Here is a 20,465-nt window from a genome sequence, read left to right as displayed (position 1 = left end):
ATACCCATTGGCATGCTTAAATGGGATCTCTAAGAAGATTGCTTAAATCTGATCTTAATAACAGATTAGCAGGCACTTTTAATCATGAAAATTGGAAAGCTAGAAATATTTGGAAAAGGAAAATTCTGAGTATTGTAATGTGTAAAAATGAATACTATCGCATAAAAGCATAACAAAAGAGTTACAGAAATATAAGAAACAATATAAGATAATGGTTACAACCTTACAAATGTGTTGATCTATTTTAAGTTATTAGCTTAAATCCTATTCAGGTCAGGGTGGTATTTAAATAAAATTTTCTCAAAAACGATAATTATAATATTCGAACTCAATTCAAATGTTTGAGGAAGAAATGCTTTGACAATTTCTTCCAATAGTTTATTGTTAGTTTTTTTCTTTAATATTTGATATTATATATTTATTATACATATTAATTTTAAATATACTATTTGAATTTAAATCCAAAATAAATAAATTGTTGTTTAAATATCATAGTGCTATAAAATTTTCAAGGTTTAATTTTTTCATTAAAGGCAAAAATAATATTTTATCGAGTAATACATATGTCTTACTTATTTAATATATTTTTACAACAATGATTTAAACTCGGTCTATTCTTAAGATAAACAAAAACTCCGACCGATAAGTTACAACTTGAGGTTCACTTATCTAATACTTTAACCAAATAAAATAAAATATATATGTATCACATCAGCTTATTCAAGTTACTCGCCTCTTTCCACCTTGATGATTAGTAGTGCATGCGAAGTTTTTGGGGAATCATCTTTAATCTATTTTTCTCTTTTCTTTTCTAGTTTTCCTCAATGTTTTATGATGCTGGTCATAGAGATTAGTGCCGATTGAGCTCAAATTTTGCTGAAGAGAGGGGATGGCTGGTTCATTTCTCTAAAATTTTTCTTCTGTTCTTAAATGCTATTTCACTTTTCGGTTTTTTAAGATTTTATTTCCAAGGATTTTAAATTTGTATTGTACGGCAATTATTATTAAAAAGAATTACTCATCTCTTTATTTTTCATGATCATTATAAAAATATAAATCCTCAAAGATGTATTTAAAAATTAAATAAATAGATTCAATATAAATTCATTTTGGATATTTAAATTTAGGGCAAAAGTATACCTTATCATAAGCAAAAACAATTTCAAATTCATTAAACAAAATTCTCCCCTGCTGGTAAGAATTACAGACCAATTTAAGAAAAAATAAATGTTGTTGAAGCAATTTATGAGTATCAGCAATGCCAAAATAGTGCCCATTAGTATGGAGCATTGCTTAACTCATAAATTTGTCATATTTTGGTAATAAAATCACTGGCTTTGATCTTTACATACATTGTGTGCAAGTCCATGTATGATATTTAAACTGTTTATACCAATATGTCTAGAAAATCGACTTGGATTGGATTAAAGAAATCAACTACCCTACTTTGAAAAGATTGAACCAAATTGAATAAACTTAAAAGTATATCCTGAAAGTTCATGACTTATATTTGAAGATATTCCTAGAGTTAATTGTCTTGCAGGTTTATTGGCAAGAATGCTTTTTTTTTTAAGTTGTGGTTACTAGAAAATGGATCAACTATATTTAAGCTTTTATAATTTTAGGTTCGTAATTAGATCATGGACTATAATTTTCATGTTAGAATCATTTTAAATTTATTTTTATTTATGTAAAATTAAAAAAAATCATGTGAGCCGAAAACAGACTAGGTATTTTTTGTAATCCTATTTTTTTTTTTGCAGAACTAAAAAAAGTGTGGTGAATCGATAAACCCAAGAGAAACTAAAAAAAAATCAACAGTTGAGCGGAAATCTGCCATAGGCGATGATTGGCGAGCGACACCCATGTGAGGTGGATGGAACATCGTGCCCTAACCAAGAACGAGGTGCACGAGTGGTCGGGCATCATGCCTAGCCAACCTCAGCAAAATCGGCAACATAGACCAAGGGGGTTCGCACCTCAAGCCTATTGCCTTGCGCAACATTCATTTAAGAGAAGGCCATGCAGGGATAGTGTAACATCTCATACCCAACCCGACCACTAGGTTCGAGCTACAGGATGCCACATTCATTGTCGGAGCAACTACGATCAAATATAATCAATTTATACCAATACACATTTAATTACGAGCAATTCATGAATATGATATGATTTACAAACCTTTATGAGTCTTATTCGAGCTTACGAAAGCTCTAATGTTAACTCAAGGTCAAATTAGGACCAAATCATAAAGATTTCAAAATCTCAGGTTGACGTTGCGACGTTGGGGGTTCCTCGTCGCGTCGCAACATAATGAGTAAGTCTCATTGTAACCTCGATTACACATTGCAATGTGATTCATGAGTTGCTCCTCATCGTGATGTTGGGGATATGTCGTCGCGACGTGATATACTATTTCCATAAAAAATCAACATGGTACAAGTTTGGTTGGGGACCTGTAATAATATTTTACATTTTAATTATAACCAAAACAACAATATGCCAACTACATTCAAGCTAAAATATGCCAAAATGATACTTCAAAACAACATCAAGCAACCAAGTTTTAAATTCAACCATTTTCGATACAAAATCGGCTTAAACTCTAGATACATGTCATATACTAATCAAAAGGTAACTTTAAAAACTTTGCTAAGTCGAGGATCACTAGCAGGACGCTGGATCAACTGCTCAAACTATCTAGAATCTACCATACCTACGCACGGAGAAAACAAACCGTACACCAAGCAATTACACTTAGTGGTAATTTTCATATTTTAAGTCACAAAATAAGCATAATCAATATAAGAATTCAATCCAAATATGCTACACTTCAATTAACACAATTTGCATATTTATCAAAATTTCATTCTCCTACAACATTCCATTTGATAATCAAACTAACGTTTATATCATTTATTCTATTAACAAAGATGTAACATGTCTAATTCAATTACTTACGTATACATTTATGTACTAATTTGATGTTTAATCCTGAATGTTTTTTACGAAGAGTATATGGACTTATGGCATATTTTAACCTATATTATATCATCAAATATAATATTTATGTTATGATATTTTAAATATAAATGTAAAAACTTGATGATAATTATTTTGTATTTTATTAAATAATTTATCTAATTTTAGTCACATCAAGCATTAAATATCTGACGGCGTTTTCATTTTAATCACATTAAAGGCGCTTTCATTTTAGTTACCCAAGCGTTAAATCTCTAATGGAGGTTAACTATACATGTCACATCATGTTTACACTTTTATTTTGATCATCCAACTTCTAGGTTGCATTCATTTTGGTCACCTAAAAAATATCTTTTTTTAAGTATTGACTGGGGTAAAAAAAGATCAAAGATTAAAGTGAAAAAGCAATAGAAATTAAAATAATACACAAAAATTTCAAATTGTACATTCTTATCTCATTGCCGAAAATTCTAAATTTATTTTTTTAATATTAAAATTTTAAATTTCAAAACATAAAAACAAATTAAATAAATTGTTGAAAATTTTTATCCCGTAATAACGTCAACTAATTTGTTACTATACTTTAAAAATTAATTAATTTATTCTCTTTCTAAATTTTATTTTGCATTTCCAAGTTATCCTTAACAAAATCAACTCAAATAACTCATATTTAATAGTTTCCTATGAAACTTAAATTCCTTTTGATTATATAATCAAGAAAATATCCTTCCAATTAATTTAATTAATTGATTATTCTCCGTTTGGGTAAAGAAATGATGAAAAATTATGAGTTTTTTTTTGCATGGAAGATAAAATTAATTAATTAATTTAATTTAAAGAATTTTTATTTACTTTTACTTTATCATGAAAGATTCAAGATCATATAATTAAAAGAAATTTTTGTTTTGTAGACAATTATTAAAGATGAGTTATTTGAGTTGATTTTAATTTAGAAACATAAAATAAATTTTAAAATTTTAGAAGGAGATTAAATTACTTAATTTGATTAATTTTAATATTATAGTAACAAATTGTCTAACACTGTCAAGGGATAAGATTTTCAATAATTTATTTAATTGATTTTGATGTTGGAAAAAATAATTTTTTTAATGTATTGTTTTAGTTTCTACCAATTTTTGAGTTTAATCCTTAATTTTTTTACACTAATCAATACTTAAACAAATATTTTTTTTGTGACCAAAATGAAAGCAGCCTAGAAGTTGGGTGATCAAAATGAAAGTGTAAACATGATGTGGCATGTACAATTAATTGTTGTTAGAGATTTAACATTTGGGTGACTAAACTGAAAATACCTTAAAAGTTAGGTGAAGGAATTGCAAAGATTTCATTTCGGGTGACCAAAATGTAAACGTGCTAAAAATTGAGTGGCTAACTAGGTAGTTCACCCTTATTTTTATATCAATTTTTTGTAAATATATTTGTTGCATAATTCTATTTTTCACTCATGGGTTTGCCATAATCTTGAATATAATGAGTCAGCAAATACTAACTCAATTGAAAAATTAACAAAAAGAAAATCAAAATTTTAAAACAAAAATAATATATTAAAAAAAGTTATATAAGTAAATTAGTTTATTTCAAAACAAAATAAAGAAAAACCACACTCTTAAGGATTTAAGCTTGGGTGCACAAGGTTATAAAATCTTAATCTTATCAACCTAACAAAAATCTAATTGATAGTGTTAATTACATTTTTATCACTTTATCAACAATTATTGTTTTATTTAAAGAAATCATTGCTTAAATATTTTTATATTGTTTTTATTTCTTTCATTCACACCATAAATATTAAATTATGATACACTCACAATATGGGTGGAAACATAAAATTATGTAACAAATATATTTATAAACTAATTAATACAAAAATTAAATGAGGCTTTCTTGAAAACACAAACTCATGTAACAAATATATTTATAAAGTTATTTGAATTTTGGTTCGCATACATTCAAAACTATTTCATGAAAAGAAAATTGAACTGTAGAAGAGAATAAGAATGAGAATTTTGGATTGGCGCAGGTAGTGCAAACAAAGAAGGTCGTACAACAACAGTTTTAATAGCCCAGTGACTTAAATGTAAACTTTCAAATTGTTCAGTGACCATTATGTAATCTTTTGAAGTTAAGTGACTAAAACGTAAACTTACTAATAGTTGAGTAACCTTTAGTGTAGTTTACCCAAATGATAAAAATATAGATGTTAAAAATTGTTTATTTTTCTATTTTTCATATAGGGTAAACTACACTATTAGTCACAAAACTATGGGTAAGTTTTTGTTTTGGTCACTTAATTAAAAAAAGTTACAATTTGGTCACTAATGATTTCAACTTTTTTTGTCACTCGACTGCTAAGTAGCAATCTTTTAGTTGGTATAATAACAAATTTTGTCATCAATTTTTATATTTTTTTAGTCTACTTGATCATGATTCTATATAAAAATTGTATAAGCACTCAAATTTATTTAAAAATAGAAAATTCTTTGTAAAAATTCTAGAAAAGTAAAATCTTAAATATGTTGTTATTGAAGAACTAATATGGATGGGAAATAAAGAAAATTATCATTCAATAGAATCTAATAGCAAATTAAAAACATAACAACAAAAAAAAAAGTTAGATTATTATATGTTTTCACAGTGTTTCTCAAAACCAAATTAATAATATCTTCAAGTTGAGTTCCATGCCCTTGAAGAACATCGATAAGTGATATTACATAGACTTGTCAAATTGATTTGATTCCATTTTTTAGCAAAAAAAAAATACAAAATACAAAATATACCACAAAATTTTCTTTTTCAAAATCAATTCAAAATTCCATTTCATTTAAATTACTTTCAAAACTCAAATTGTAAAAATAAATTATATTCTAAAATTCTCTTTTCTAATTACGAAAAAACTATGTTAAGAAACAGAAGAGGTAAAAAACAAAGAACCAATAAAATTGCTTAACGTTTTTATTTTTTCATGTGTTTTTTTTATTTACAAAATGGGTATTAGATATTTCTATATAGATAATATAGAGAAACTTTGGAGGGTTTAAAAATAAGTTTCTCTCATTTTTCTCACTTGATCTATTTTTTAAATTTTTATCTATTCTTATTTAATTTTTAATTTTTAGAAATTTTTAAAAATTTCATTTAATATATAATTAGGATCAAATTGGCACAAAGTATAAAGCCTGAAGACTAAAATTGTTATTTTTCAACTAAAAAAAGTGCCACTTAGTGGTCGGGTGACTAAAAACAATCAAAAAATTTATTGCATAGTTTAGTGATTAATGGTATAGTTTACCTTTTTATATCAAAGATATTAATGGTATGTTTGGGTAGTACAATGTAATTGAATGCAAGTGCAATTACTAGGGTAGTAATAGTAATTACACTCTATTGTAATTACAAAGAATTATAATTCCTTAAGCGTGTTTGACTGACAAAGTGTAATTACATCGTAATTCTCTATATCGTGTTTGGTAGTACAAATTGTAATTACACAGTTACATCATTTATAATTTAAAAAAAGTATTAATTACTATAACAAATTATTAGTATGATAAAAATTTATAATATAAATTTTTAGGATTTATAATATAAGAATTTTTTGGCCACAATCATCCAAAACACTCCTACATGTTCATATTTATAAAATAATTTTTATAACTTATATAAAAATAAATTTTAAAAATAGATTTGGGTGTAATTATCAATGTAGTTACTCCAATTCTCACCCTCTTCTATGATTTGGAAAGTGTAGGTGGGATCCACAAATTACAATAATTACTTAAACATGCCACGATTGTGTAATTTGCAAGCAATTACACTAAGAGTGAGTTTGCGGTTAGTGTAAAAACAATAGTGACGGTAAGATTAGATACTGCAGCAATATTGTAATGCGAGATAAATTGTAAGCTAAACGCACCCTAACCCACCCTAAATCTAATTACTAGAAGGTTTTCAAACACTACTTAAAAAAGGTAAAATTATTTTAATTATTTTTAAACTGAATTAATATTTAAAACATAAATTCAATTAAATGCTTTTATATAAAGGGTACAGATTCCATAAGACTAATTTATAAAAAGAACTTGTAATCCCGACCTGTTAGACAGCTGGATTGGGATTATGAAACATTCTTCCAAAAAAAAGAGACATGTAGGGACGGAAGAAACGAAAAAAGACAAGGAATTTAGATTTTGAATATATTGGTTAAATTTTGCTTTTAATCCCTTTAGTAGGTTCAATTTCAAAATTTAGTTAATTTGACATAATTTGATTTTTTATTATTTTATAATATCGACAATTAAAAAAAAATCAAGTCAATAATTTTAAGTCAAATAATTAATTGTGAAATCATTTTAATTAATTAATGATATTATAAAGATAGAGTAACCAAATTACGTTTAACAAAATCTACAATTTTAACAAACTAAAGGGACTAAAACCAAAGATTGACCAATGCATTCGAAACCTAAATTCCTTTATCCACTTGAGCTAAAACTCAATTAACAAGTGTTGATTTATTTTTATTAACAGTGATTAATTTTAATGGTTGAGATAACAGTAACGAAGATCTAACGGTTAGCTTTCTTTCAAAATCTGGTTTTGACGGTCTGTTATTAGAATGGTCGGTAAAAGAAGGAAAGAACTGTTTGATTTATTAAAATTGAATATTTGGACAAAGCAAGTTTTGATTTTCAATTTAGGAAGGAGAAAATGTGCGCAAATATGGAGGGAAAATAAAAATGAAGATACAATTGGAAAAGACAATTTTACCCATCCAACATAGTGGTTTGGTGCATACAACCAAACCACCAATAAGCCGTAGTAAAGAGACCTTGAAACCCAAAAACCCCAATTCTCTCTTTCTCTGAAACCCCAACAAATAATTCCCAAAAGATTTGAAACGCCATTAGAATGACCTTCGCCTTCATCTCTCTATAGTATTGTACGACGCCATAGGACGGTAAGATTCCGTTCAATCTGCTGCATTGGGGGTAAGGTTCATGATCTCCGCCGGTTCTGACACGACACTCTGGCACGTTTTTTTAATAATAATTATTTTTATTGATTTCTCCTGGTTTTTGAATTTTCAGGGTCTTGATTTTTAGATTTTTTGCTAGATCCTGTTGTGTAGTTTGGGCAGTGAAATTTTCTGTTGTCAAAGAGAAACCCAATGTGACTTGTTTACTGTTTTGTGTTAATATGCAATCCAGTGAGGGGATTTTGTGAGCGAAGAAAAAAAAAGAGCAGCCTGTTTGAATTTAGGGTTCTGTAGGAGATGGGTGGGGGCTTCGAAACTAGCTGTTTGCAGTTTAAACCTGATGAAAGTGAGGTTTTGCCAAGGCAAGACATTGTGGAAAATAAAGGGGATGATCTGAAGCTAATGGTTCTTGATTTAAACGAAGAGCCGTTAGTGTGTTCTTTGAAAGAGGTTGAATTTGAGAAAAAAGAGGGATTGGTGGAGGTTAATGAAGATGATAAAGAAGACAGTGTGAAGAAAAATGCCAAGGAGGAAGGCTTAAAAGGTGAAGTGCAGTTTTCTGGCAGGGTTTTAAGGTCGAGGTCTGCAGTCAAGAATCAGAGTGTGATTGAAGGTGACAAGGTTGATAAAACTGAGGATGACAGTAGTTCTGAAATGAAAACAACTGAGGTGGTTAAGGAGGGGAATGATCTGTCTCATACTGAAGTGAATGATGTGCAGAGAAAGGTGGGTAAGATGGGAAAGCGTAAGCGTGGGAGACCGCCCAAGTTGCTGGATAAGGGGAATGATCAGTCTCATAGTGAAGTGAAGGATGTGCAGAGTAAGGTGGGTAAGATGGGAAAGCGTAAGCGTGGGAGACCACCCAAGTTGCTGGATAAGGGGAATGATCAGTCTCATAGTGAAGTGAAGGATGTGCAGAGTAAGGTGGGTAAGATGGGAAAACGCAAGCGTGGGAGACCACCCAAGTTTCTGGTGAAGAACGGGTCTGAGAAGAAGACATCTGAGCTGCAAGTACGAGAGAATGATTACCCAGATGGTAAAGTGAGGAAGGAGCTCAAGCGCAAGCGTGGCAGACCACCTAAGGTACTAGGCAATGGTGGGTCTGTAAAGAAAGGATTTACAATAAAAGCAGTGGAAAGTGATCATGTTGATGGGGATGTAAGTAGGCAGTCAAAGCGTAAGCGTGGAAGACCAAGGAAGGTACCAGAGAATAGTGGATTTGAGAAGAAAGGAATTAATGTGAAAGCAGATGAGAGTAATCAGCTTGATGGTGGTCGCGTTAAGAAGTCAAATCATAAACGTAGGCGTGGCAGACCAATGAAGGGGCAGAAGAACGAGGGGGTTAACAAGGAAACAGATGAGATTAAAGCAAGAGAGAGTTACTCTGTAGAGACAAGGAAGGAAGCAAACCACAAGCATGATGTACCACCCAAGATGAATGTCAATGATGGCTTTGAGATGAAACCTGTTGATGTGGAAATGGGAGAGGGCAATCACTTTGATTGTGAGTTAAGGGAGGAGGTCAATCGTAAGCGTAGGAGACCACCTAAAATGAAGGGCAGTGAGAGGAGTGATCAATGTAATAGCAAGGTAAAGGAAGGTATGATCCGTAAGCGTGGAAGACCACCCAAGCTGCAGGCTGGTAGTAAGGGTTTGAAGAGTAGGCTTATAGATGGGAGAAAAAAGTTGGGTGGGCTAAGAAGAGGCAGAAAAAAGTTGAGAGGGAGGTTGAAATTTAACATTCCTAGTACTTCATTGTCAGAGAAGAAACTGATTGCAAAAGATTCAAATCTTAAGAGGTTTCTATCTGCTAATAAGGATATATTTGATGATATGGAAAAGAATGACGGCAAGGCTTCACTAATGGTAAGACCTAAGGCTGTAAATGCGGAAGGCAGTGAAAACCAGGTAAAGAAAAGAAGGGCTGAAGGGGAATGGAGAAGGTCAGAAGCAAAACAAGCTCTGAGAGATAGAATAGTGAATCTGCTGAAAGCAGCTGGTTGGAAAATTGATTACAAGCCTAGGAATAATAAAGAGTACAATGATGCAGTGTATGTTAATCCTGAAGGAAAGACTCACTGGTCAGTTACCTTGGCCTACAGGGTGCTTAAAAGCTATTATGAGAATGGTGGTTGTGACTCTAAAGTTGGTCCAAATGATTTCATATTTACTCCCATTCCTGAAGAAGAACTTAGCATCCTAAAAAGAGTAGTTCTAAAGAAAAGGGTCAGAAAAAAGATGCCAAAAGGGGAAGATGATGATAAAGTGGATGATGGACAAGTTCAAAATAAAATGAATAAACAAAAAAGGAAATGGAAAGACATTAAGAAAAAGAAAAAGAAAAAACAGAAGGTGCTCAAAGAGAAGCTTCCACTTCATGAAGAGGAAAACTCTGATGGTACATTACAAAGGAGTACGCAAGTCTCAAGCAGGAAGCGTAAGCTACAGCAGACACAAAAGAGAAAGCGGTATGCTTTGCTGGTCCGTAACTCAATGGATGGAGCTGAATCCGATAATAATGGCTATGTTCTATATGATGGAAAGCGAACTCTGCTTTCTTGGATGATTGATTTGGGCACTGTTCCACAGAATGGGAAGGTGGAATATTTGGTTCAAAGAAGAACTCGAACTCGTGAGAGTAAGGCTGGTAGGATAACTAGGGATGGCATCCAATGCAACTGTTGTAGTGATGTCTTCACCATTGCCGATTTTGAAACTCATGCAGGGGGCAAAATCTGTCAACCTTTTCTGAATATATGTTTAGAAACAGGAGTTCCCCTCTTGCAATGCTTATTAGATGCATGGAACAAACGGCAGCAGTCTGAATGTAGGGGCTTCCATTTTGTCGATTTTGGTGGTGAAGACCCAAATGATGATACCTGTGGTATCTGTGGGGATGGTGGTGACTTGATCTGTTGTGATAGTTGCCCATCAACATTCCATCAAAGTTGCTTAGATATAGAAGTAAGTACTTGTTGGCATATGTCTTTATTACATGCATATGGGATCTAACTTTCATTAGATTTTCCTACCCTGACCTTGCTCCCTCTCCCAACTTTTGATTTCTCTGCATCAGTTTACAGTTCTAGAGCAAATGAAAGAAACGGAAAAGGCTTAATAATTTTGTTTTATATTGTCATGGAAGTTAGCAGACCCTGAAATCCATTTGATTAATGGGATTGGGTGAGTAAGGATGGCAATTTCTGTATATTTATGTTAAGACCTTATCCATCGAGATCAACTCTGCTACAATGTTGTGTTATTCTTTCATTTACAGCTTGCGCTCTGGCTGTAAATATCTTTGAGTTCATTCTTTTGTTTTACCTGCTTTTATATGGGTCTTGCTAATGTAGAGCAAAGAGTTAATGAAACATAGAGCAACAAGCTAGATTATATATTACTTATGCTTAGAATTATTTGTTGAAGGCTTTGGGAAAAAGGAGTTTCTGTGAAGTTACTTTATCGTTGCAGATTATTTTTTGTGAAAAGTAGCCAGAAACCTGTGTGAGAATTCTATTTCAATGTATTTTCCTTTTTGGAGTAACGTGAAGAAGTATAGATTTTAGTGTCAATGAAAATTGAAATCCTGATCGTGCTTAATCTACTCTTTTTTCTGATTTTCTTTTCTTCGCCACAGGCATTTCCTTCAGGTAACTGGAATTGTGTGTACTGTACATGCAAATATTGTGGGATGGTTGGAAATACATATCAAAGGGCCAAAACTGAGGATATGAGTTCTACAGTTCTAACATGCCATTCATGTGAAGAAAAATGTATGCATTTGTTAAGTTCCAAGTTGTTTGTTTGTGTTGATTTTGATTCCTCTTGACCTTTTTTTATTTTTTAATTTGGTGTAACTGTTTTTGTTCTTGCTATTATATGTCATTCATTTCAGGAGGACATTTTGTTTCTTCTTTTTGTAGATCATGAACCATGTATTCAGCCAATGGATGCTTTTGATGATGATTCAAGTAGTGCGTTCTTTTGTGGGAAGAGATGCAAAGAGGTATAATTTTAGTTATCAATTGATATAATTGTGCTGTGGGGAATTGTAGTGACTTGCTAGATTTTTATATATAGTTTTAATTGCTATTTTTTGCTGTGGGGAATTGTGGTTCTTGCTTTGTCAAATTTAAGGGCTGTTTTCTCTATTTCTTAACCAGGAGCCTAACTCTATCTACTAGAGGTGTTTCTTCTTTTTATTTCTCTATTTTCTTTTTTTGAATTAAGAGGTGTTTCAGTTATTGGAACGCAACCTCTAAGTTGATTCCATCTTGTGCACTACGTTTAGCAAGAATGGGAAGGTAGCCCTATGCTCTTGTTGTGTGCATTCAACTAATCTTTAGCTTTCATTGCGAGCTACTCACATGCACGCATGTTATGATCTGACTTTAAATGCATGACATTCCATAGCACCCCACCCTTTAGAAACAAGTGGGAAATCTTTGCTTTGTTTGTGTGTGTGTGCGTGTTTGGAAGTTGATGTTGAAGTTCTTGTTTTTCCAGTTGTTTGAGAGACTTCAGATGCTAGTTGGGGTTAAACATGAACTGCAAGAAGGCTTCTCATGGACTCTTGTTCAGCGCTTTGATATCACTTCAGATGTTTGTCTTAATGAAGCATATCAAAAGGTTGAATCAAATTCAAAGCTAGCTGTTGCATTATCTGTGATGGATGAGTGCTTTTTGCCTCTTGTTGACCACAGAAGTGGGATCAATCTGATTCATAATATTGTCTATAATTTTTGGTATGTGCTCCTAAACTGCTCTAATTTTGCTTCAAGAGATATCAGTTTATAGTAAATAAATTACATTCTTCAAGAAAAGTTGCCTTTTCCTTCTAACTGTGATGTGAAACGTATGGCATGATTTTTTGCCTGTTGCTCTTATGTACTTTGTTTTTGTAATCCCTTTTGGGGTTTGGCAATGAAGAAGTGGCCAGAACTTTCTTCAATAGTCCCTAATTTGAAGTCTGATAGGTCTGAAGAAGCATGTGTTGTTGATAAAGAGTCACGTTACTGCTTTAGAAGTTTCTAGCAGAACCTTGTGCAATGTTAACCTTGCCCTAGGTCTGCAGATTTAGGGAATTCTAAATTGAATGAAGCCAAATGGCTCCAAATTTGTTGATAACAACATCAGAACAGTCAATATATATTGGCTTAGTGTGAGATTTATACATTATAAGAGTTTATAACTATATGAAATGTCGGCATCGAACCTAGAAAAATTATTAAAGGCTGACATTTAAGAGATTGGCATGTATCAAAATATCTGAAAGACCACCTAATGCCTATATTTATGGTGAGATGATATATGATTTTTCTGCAGAATTATTGCTGCTGTGCTTTTGAAATTGAATAAAACCAAGACATTCTTGTTTCAAGAGAATTATTAATCAATCTCCTTTTGTTCTCAGGTCAAACTTCACTAGGCTAAACTACAGTGGTTTTTACACTGCAATTCTAGAAAGGGGGGATGAGGTCATCTCTGCAGCTTCCATCAGGTAATACTCTTGTTTCTGGTTTCCGTGTTGTATTGATTGCCATAGGGTTGCTGATCATAAAAAGATAAACTTGCCCACTCGCCAAACTGTTGCACTTGATTGCTTAAATCCTAATGATTACTATTATTTACTTATTGGACTAATAGGATCCATGGAAACCAGTTAGCTGAGATGCCTTTCATTGGCACCCGGTATGCTTATAGGCGTCAAGGGATGTGTCGCCGGCTTCTTTGCGCAATTGAATCTGTATGTCTGAATCAGTGATCTCTCTGTTTTATTTTTATATTTGCATTTCTCTATTATATTGCTGGAGTATTATATTACTTTTTTAAAACTTGGACATGTACAAATTTATTTTATACGTATGAGATCATGGCACTTCCTGCCACAGTTTTTTTGGAAAATACTTACGAATTAGATTATTTTTTCAAAAGAGAAAACCAGAAATCAATTTTTTCCTCAATCTAGTGACACAGGATAATTCATAGGTAACCGGTGTTTATTCAAAGATCTGTAGGTATGCCTGAAAAGCGTAATAGCGTGATATCAAATTAGGCTATTTTGATTTTAATTAATATAATTCACCCTAATTTTGTCTTTTATTTTCTTTTTCCTTGTTCCCTGAGTTCAGGCCCTCAGATCCCTGAATGTTCAGAAATTGGTCATACCTGCAGTCCCAGAACTCAGGGAAACATGGACTTCTGTCTTTGGTTTCCAACCACTAGAAACTGCAAGCAAGCCGAAGATGAGGAACATGAATATACTGGTCTTTCCAGGTGTAGATATGTTAGAGAAACCACTGCTGACACATGTTATGGAGGAGCAGATTATGGGCAAGGCGACCTATAAATCTGTAGAGAGGTGCCCAGCTGTGTTTGATTTGAATGTTTCTGCTGAGGACCCTGAACCTGAAATAGATGATAGAACTGATGAACCTGCTGCTATTGAGTCTACAACACCACTTCCCGATGGTACCTTAAAATATACTTCCGATATAATGGCTGAGACTGTCAATCTTCCAGAATCTGCTGCTGTTTCTTCCTCTTGCATTCCAGCACCTGAAGAAAGCAATCTGGAATTTGACTCTCAAAATATATATTCAGAGGAGAAAGCTGATGACAGCATTGTTAAACAGAACCTTGATTCTGAGCATGCTGGATCTGTCAAACACTCTGATAATATCGAACATGCTGACAATGAAGTGGCAGTTCCTGTACAAGCGTCAAAGGATGCTGGTAAGGATGTTCTTACTAATGGCTTTGATGGTACAGTTCAGATGTCTGAGGATGTAAATGACATCAAGCATCATGGAAATTCTAAATTAGAGATGGTAGAATGTGTTTCTGATTTTGTCAAGACAGTCGTTCAGTCTGAAGAAGCAAAAATTTTTTACTTTGTAAAGTCGATCTTTCAGTCTGAGGAAGAAAAAAATTGCCATGCTATTGGCAAAGATGCGACCAACCAAACTTCTCCATCAACTAGCCAAGGTGCTCAACATGCTCCCAATGGTCATTACGATGTTGCATCCAACGACAGTAAAAGTGGCCCTTCCAGACAGGGAGTCAAGATGGAAGCTTCTGGAGAAGTGTCATCTACAATCGATGTAAATTTCATTACTTACGAGGTTTGCAGTGATACTTCCAAAAGAGAAAATGTGCAGCAGTGCATGTGCAAGCCTGCAGAGGTTGTCTCAGCTGGTTCTGAGGTTTGCCATGACTAACATGCATGATCAGAGACACATCAACTGCAACAGTGTCGGATATCTGAAAAGGTAATATAGTTACTAATATGGCTCAGCTGAATGCCAAATCTCCTGAGCACATCATATTGAGTTGACCGCTATTCTGGATCTTAACTCATTCTAATTCTGGAGTGGCTCTTAACCATGCATCTGTGAGGAATGAATCACACACGAAATCGAGGTGATTGTTTTGTCTAAACCACGCTCCTTCCTTTGGCTATATCCTGTTGAGATCAGGTGTCGTTTTTGAATGACAGCTACTAATTAAGGTGTTAGATATTTGTATGCGTAGTATAGAAATTTTATGATGCGAGTTATGGAAGATTTAACATGTGGAGCCTGGATGATAGATGCCATGGCAGGCGAGCTTTAAGGATGCGTACCGTAATTCTTATAGCTATGTACAGTATAGGCGAATAGTATTGTCTAGAATAGCTTAATGCCATTGAGGTTTTTGTATATTTTGACCTTCCCATGCACTTTGTTAAATGCAAATTTCCATCGTTGACATCTAATTATTTTCTTTTTAATTAATATAATACTGTAAATATGGTATTTTCTATTAGCAAATTTCTACTGCTGATTAACATAAAATAATCCAAAAGGGGCAGTTGTTACCCTTTAGTTCTTGACCATTAACTTTAACACTCAAAAGACTTAATTGATTGAAATTTTAAAAAGAATATTTCTTTTAAAAGCTCTAGAGCTTTAAAGATACTTTAGCCCTGGAAATAGAATAGAAAGGTAATAGGGATTATATCATTGGTTGAGTAATAATATTATAATTTAAGGAATAACAAAAATGGATTAAAATAATAATTTTACCTTTAGATAAAAATTATTTTATTTATATTATTGCTATCTTACAATGAGCTGGATATACTTAATAATTCTCTCTAATCTCCCCCATCTCTTTACTACTCTTCATTAAAGAAATGGCCTTGAAATACCAAGCTCTAGTAGTGAATATAGTCATATGCTCTCACACAAAACCCTATGAATCAAACACAAATTTTACCTGTATCTACAACTTCTTCACATTGATTTTTCTTCTATTTTAGTATCTTTTTACATTTTTATTAAAGAAATAAAATTATCATTGGTTTTTGTGGATACAACCCTACTTATTGTTATTATATTTTCAAGTAGGCTTTATTTTTGTAGATCTTGATAAAGAGAGACCTAATCTACTTGAAAATTAAGGAAACAACCCCTCCCTTTGTCTCCAAACAATTGACCTGGTTATAATATTATTTTGTAAGTAAACTAACCTAAAATACTTTAACATTTGTAATAAATAAATCCAAAAAATATAAGAGTTCATAAATACATCATCGAGCTTATACATAATCAAAATTAAGCTTTAAAATTAAACCCGACATGATTTAAAAGTTAATCCAAAGTCTAAAACTCACAATTTTAGTCTTAATTACATTCACAATTTTCTATTTATATAATCTTCACAAAAATAATCATAATTTGAGCCCCAAACTCAAAATAATAGATTCCAGAAGACGTTATGAAGTAAAGAGAAATATCTTTAAATTATATAAAGATAACTCAACATAGAAATGTTTGGATCTCATCCAAAAATACATTACAAATCAACTGATATTTTAAACTTGAAAAATGATAACTTTAGTCAACTTTAATTGAATGAGTTTCATATGCACTACAAACATGCTATAAGTGATTATATAGTGACACATAAATGTTAAGAATGAAGGAGAGGTCCAATAATAAATCTCGCGTAAAATATGTAAATATTATGATTTTTAAGAATGAAAGAATAATTTATTATGGATGGATTTCTATATTAAACATATATCAAATATAAATCAAAACAAATATATAAATTTTTGATTTTTTTCTTTAATGAATATGAGATCTTTTAATTTAGTTTTTTGAACCCAAAAAGAAAAAGGCATAAAATAAGCTATTTGAGTCACTTGAAAAAGCTTCTAGCTTCACATCCTTCAATTTCTTACATTGGAAACAGTTATTATCTACTACAGACACAATGGTGATTGAGTCACTTGAAACTTAAAAGCATAAAAAGCCTCGCATCCTTCAATTTATTACATTGGAAGCATTTATTATATACTAGAGAGACACAAGGGTGGTTTGAGTTGTGAATGTGACGGCAAAAGCTACGTCTTAAATGGCCACAATAGTGGAGGCCTGAATCCAAGTAAAGCTACGTCTTAAATGGCTGCAATAGTGGAGCCCTGAATCCAAACACCATGACCTTCAGTAAAAGTATGGCAAACAGGGATACCAGGCTTAGTACCGAGCAAGCTAAACGCAACATGTTTAGGGCTCCAAGCTGAGGTATCTATATGGCAAACAATGAGAGCATCCACTTTATCGCCATTGTCACCAACGAGTGCAACTTTAAAAATCTTGGTCTCATAGGTATCATAATGGCACATGTAGATCGTGTAAAGGTATGGGAGGGGATGACATGCCACTTTCTTTGGAGATTTGATCTCTCGAGGAGGTTCTGTAATTGTGTAACTCTGCAATATTGGTGTAGTCATCGTAGGGTGGCTTGTGCTTATTAACTCAAAATCAACATCGGGCCCCAAAGCATTTCTCACGAATTCAAGCATGGATTTCAAAGAGGTGGCACAGATTTTGGTCTCCCCTTTGACCGGTTCGAGTTCACATTTCCTAATTGTATCTTTAACGACTTTGGCTTTCTGTGAGGCTGCAGGAATAGAAAAGAACTTGAGAATTTTGGGAATTTCTGATGATGAAAATGAGATGGAATCGGCTAATTCTTTAGGTAAGAAACCAGGATAAAGAGAGTTGTTCCTGATGGAAAAGAAAGTGCTCAATTTCCTCCCTACGTTGAAAGCATGTACATCATCTATGGTGAATACACCTACATCTTCACTTCCTATGTCATCATCTCTGTCGTTTTCCAAGTTATGATGATCAATCCTTGACGGAGATTGCATATACTCATCTTTGTCAACTCCATAACCCGGCTTATATTTACTTTCAAGGCGTGAAACATAAGATGAGGAAGAACTCTTTTCCTCTGCTCCATCCACTCCATAACCTAGCTTGTACTTGCTCTCAAGGTGTGCAATACGAGATGAGGGAGAATAATTCTTTTCCTCTACTTCATCCACTCCATAAGCCGGCTTGTATTTACTTTCAAGACTTGAAATGTAAGAAGATGAGGAAGAACTCTTTTCCTCTGCTCCATCCACTCCATAACCCGGCTTGTATTTGTTCTCAAGGCGTGCAATATGAGATGAGGGAGAAGAATTCTCTTCGTCTACTTCATCCACTCCATAACTCGGCTTGTATCTACTTTCAAGACGTGAAATGTAGGAAGATGAGGAAGAAACCTTTTCCTCTGCTCCATCCACTCCATAACCCGGCTTGTATTTGCTCTCAAGGTGTGCAATACGAGATGAGGGAGAAGAATTCTCTTCGTCTACTTCATCCACTCCATAACTCGGCTTGTATTTGCTTTCAAGACGTGAAATGTAAGAAGATGAGGAAGAACTCTTTTCCTCTGCTCCATCCACTCCATAACCCGGCTTGTATTTGCTCTCAAGGTGTGCAATACGAGATGAGGGAGAAGAATTCTCTTCGTCTACTTCATCCACTCCATAACTCGGCTTATATTTGCTTTCAAGACGTGAAATGTAAGAAGATGAGGAAGAAATCTTTTCCTCTGCTCCATCCACTCCATAACCCGGCTTGTATTTGCTCTCAAGGCGAGCAATACGAGATGAGGGAGAAGAATTCTCTTCGTCTACTTCATCCACTCCATAACTCGGCTTATATTTGCTTTCAAGACGTGAAATGTAAGAAGATGAGGAAGAACTCTTTTCCTCTGCTCCACCCACTCCATAACCCGGTTTGTATTTGCTCTTAAGGCGTGCAATACGAGATGAGGGAGAAGAATTCTTTTCCTTTACTTCATCCACTCCATAAGCCGGCTTGTATTTGCTTTCAAGACGTGAAATGTAAGAAGATGAGGAAGAACTCTTTTCGTCTGCTCCATCCACTACATAACTGGGTTTGTATTTGCTCTCAAGGCGTGCAATACGAGATGAGGGAGAAGAATTCTTTTCCTCAATTTCATCGACTACATAACCCGGCTTGTATTTGCTCTCAAGGCGTGCAATACGAGATGAGGGAGAAGAATTCTTTTCCTCTATTTCATCCACTACATAACCCGGCTTGTATTTGCTTTCAATGCGTGAAATGTAAGAAGATGAAGAAGAACTCTTTTCGTCTGCTCCATCCACTACATAACCCGGCTTGTATTTGCCCGCAAGGCGTGCAATACGAGATGAGGGAGAAGAATTCTTTTGCTCTACTTCATCCACTACATAACCCGGCTTGTATTTGCTTTCAAGACGTGAAATGTAAGAAGATGAGGAAGAACTCTTTTCCTCTGCTCCATCCACTACATAACCTGGTTTGTATTTGCTTTCAAGGCGTAAAATGTAAGAAGATGAGGAAGAACTCTTGTCCTCTTCTTCATCCATTATGTAACCAGGTTTGTACTTGCTTTCAAGGCGTTTAATGTAAGACGGCGATGGAGAAGAATTACTCTTTTCCTCTGCTTGATCACAATCTTCATTAAAGCTAGCGGCGGAATGTGTTTCTTTCAAATCCTTCACAGCATTGCATTGGTCACACTGCAGAAGACAGAAAGAGATTAAAGTTTAGAAAAAAAATGTTAGTAGCAAAGTACTTTTATTTGCAGTAGTAACTCAATGTTTAGGCAAGAGATTGACATTTACCTTTAACAGTAGAAGCTGAAATACAAGAAGTGAATAAAGGAAGCGAAGATTGACCATCTCCTTTTCTCTCATCGACTTTGGAACTTGTTTTCCTGGTTGAGTTGTTTCATGTTTGCACAGCCTTTTATAAGCATGGACCATAGAGACCAAAAGCTTTTCTATTTCTTTATGACTCCTTCATTTAAATCTCAAGCAACCTTTAGATGTGTACTAAAATAAAATATTAACTAGTGGTAATAACATATTTTCCTAATTCTAAGGACTTCTCACCTATTTTCTATATATAAAATATTCAAGTGCAAACTAATTAGTTCAGCCTCTTCATTATCTATTAATCCTATTCGGTCCGGCTCGGTTGGCTCGAGTCGGGTTTGTTTAAGGATTATTAATTTCAATCAAGCCCAAAATCAAATTAAATAATTTTAGATATTTTTTTATTTAAATTTAGGCTTAATATATCATTTAGTATTT

At 33.3% G+C, this 20,465-nt stretch overlaps 2 protein-coding genes across 3 annotated transcripts; one reads left to right on the top strand and one right to left on the bottom strand.

Moving 5' to 3' along the window:
• Nucleotides 1-7,793: 7,793 nt before the first annotated feature.
• Nucleotides 7,794-15,734, top strand: LOC107914699 (uncharacterized). 2 transcript variants are annotated; one of them, XM_041099814.1, is made up of 8 exons: nucleotides 7,794-7,991; nucleotides 8,091-10,942; nucleotides 11,616-11,751; nucleotides 11,902-11,984; nucleotides 12,485-12,723; nucleotides 13,392-13,478; nucleotides 13,625-13,724; nucleotides 14,110-15,734. In XM_041099814.1, the coding sequence occupies exons 2-8, from the start codon at nucleotides 8,276-8,278 to the stop codon at nucleotides 15,196-15,198; spliced, it is 4,401 nt and encodes a 1,466-aa protein (XP_040955748.1). In that variant the 5' UTR covers nucleotides 7,794-7,991; nucleotides 8,091-8,275; the 3' UTR covers nucleotides 15,199-15,734. The 2 variants fall into 2 exon arrangements, with proteins under 2 accessions (XP_040955748.1, XP_040955749.1); XM_041099815.1 differs by having other exon boundaries at nucleotides 7,804-7,960.
• A 1,424-nt stretch (nucleotides 15,735-17,158) lies between these two features.
• Nucleotides 17,159-20,130, bottom strand: LOC107914718 (uncharacterized). Its single transcript, XM_016843737.2, has 2 exons — nucleotides 19,995-20,130; nucleotides 17,159-19,889 (listed from the first exon to the last, which is right to left on the bottom strand). The coding sequence occupies exons 1-2, from the start codon at nucleotides 20,064-20,066 to the stop codon at nucleotides 17,424-17,426; spliced, it is 2,538 nt and encodes an 845-aa protein (XP_016699226.2). The 5' UTR covers nucleotides 20,067-20,130; the 3' UTR covers nucleotides 17,159-17,423.
• Between the last annotated feature and the right edge of the window lie 335 nt (nucleotides 20,131-20,465).

Source organism: Gossypium hirsutum, chromosome D08, assembly GCF_007990345.1.
Source record: "Gossypium hirsutum isolate 1008001.06 chromosome D08, Gossypium_hirsutum_v2.1, whole genome shotgun sequence".
Lineage (NCBI taxonomy): Eukaryota > Viridiplantae > Streptophyta > Magnoliopsida > Malvales > Malvaceae > Gossypium > Gossypium hirsutum.
This window is presented reverse-complemented; position numbering and strand designations above follow the sequence as displayed.

Coding starts and splice junctions, on each gene's coding strand:
- LOC107914699 (XM_041099814.1), top strand. CDS start 8,276: ATGGGTGGGGGCTTCGAAACTAGCTGTTTGCAGTTTAAACCTGATGAA. Junction 10,943..11,615: donor AAAGTTGCTTAGATATAGAA/GTAAGTACTTGT, acceptor TCTTCGCCACAG/GCATTTCCTTCAGGTAACTG. Junction 11,752..11,901: donor CCATTCATGTGAAGAAAAAT/GTATGCATTTGT, acceptor TTCTTTTTGTAG/ATCATGAACCATGTATTCAG.
- LOC107914718 (XM_016843737.2), bottom strand. CDS start 20,066: ATGAGAGAAAAGGAGATGGTCAATCTTCGCTTCCTTTATTCACTTCTT. Junction 19,890..19,994: donor TTCAGCTTCTACTGTTAAAG/GTAAATGTCAAT, acceptor TGTCTTCTGCAG/TGTGACCAATGCAATGCTGT.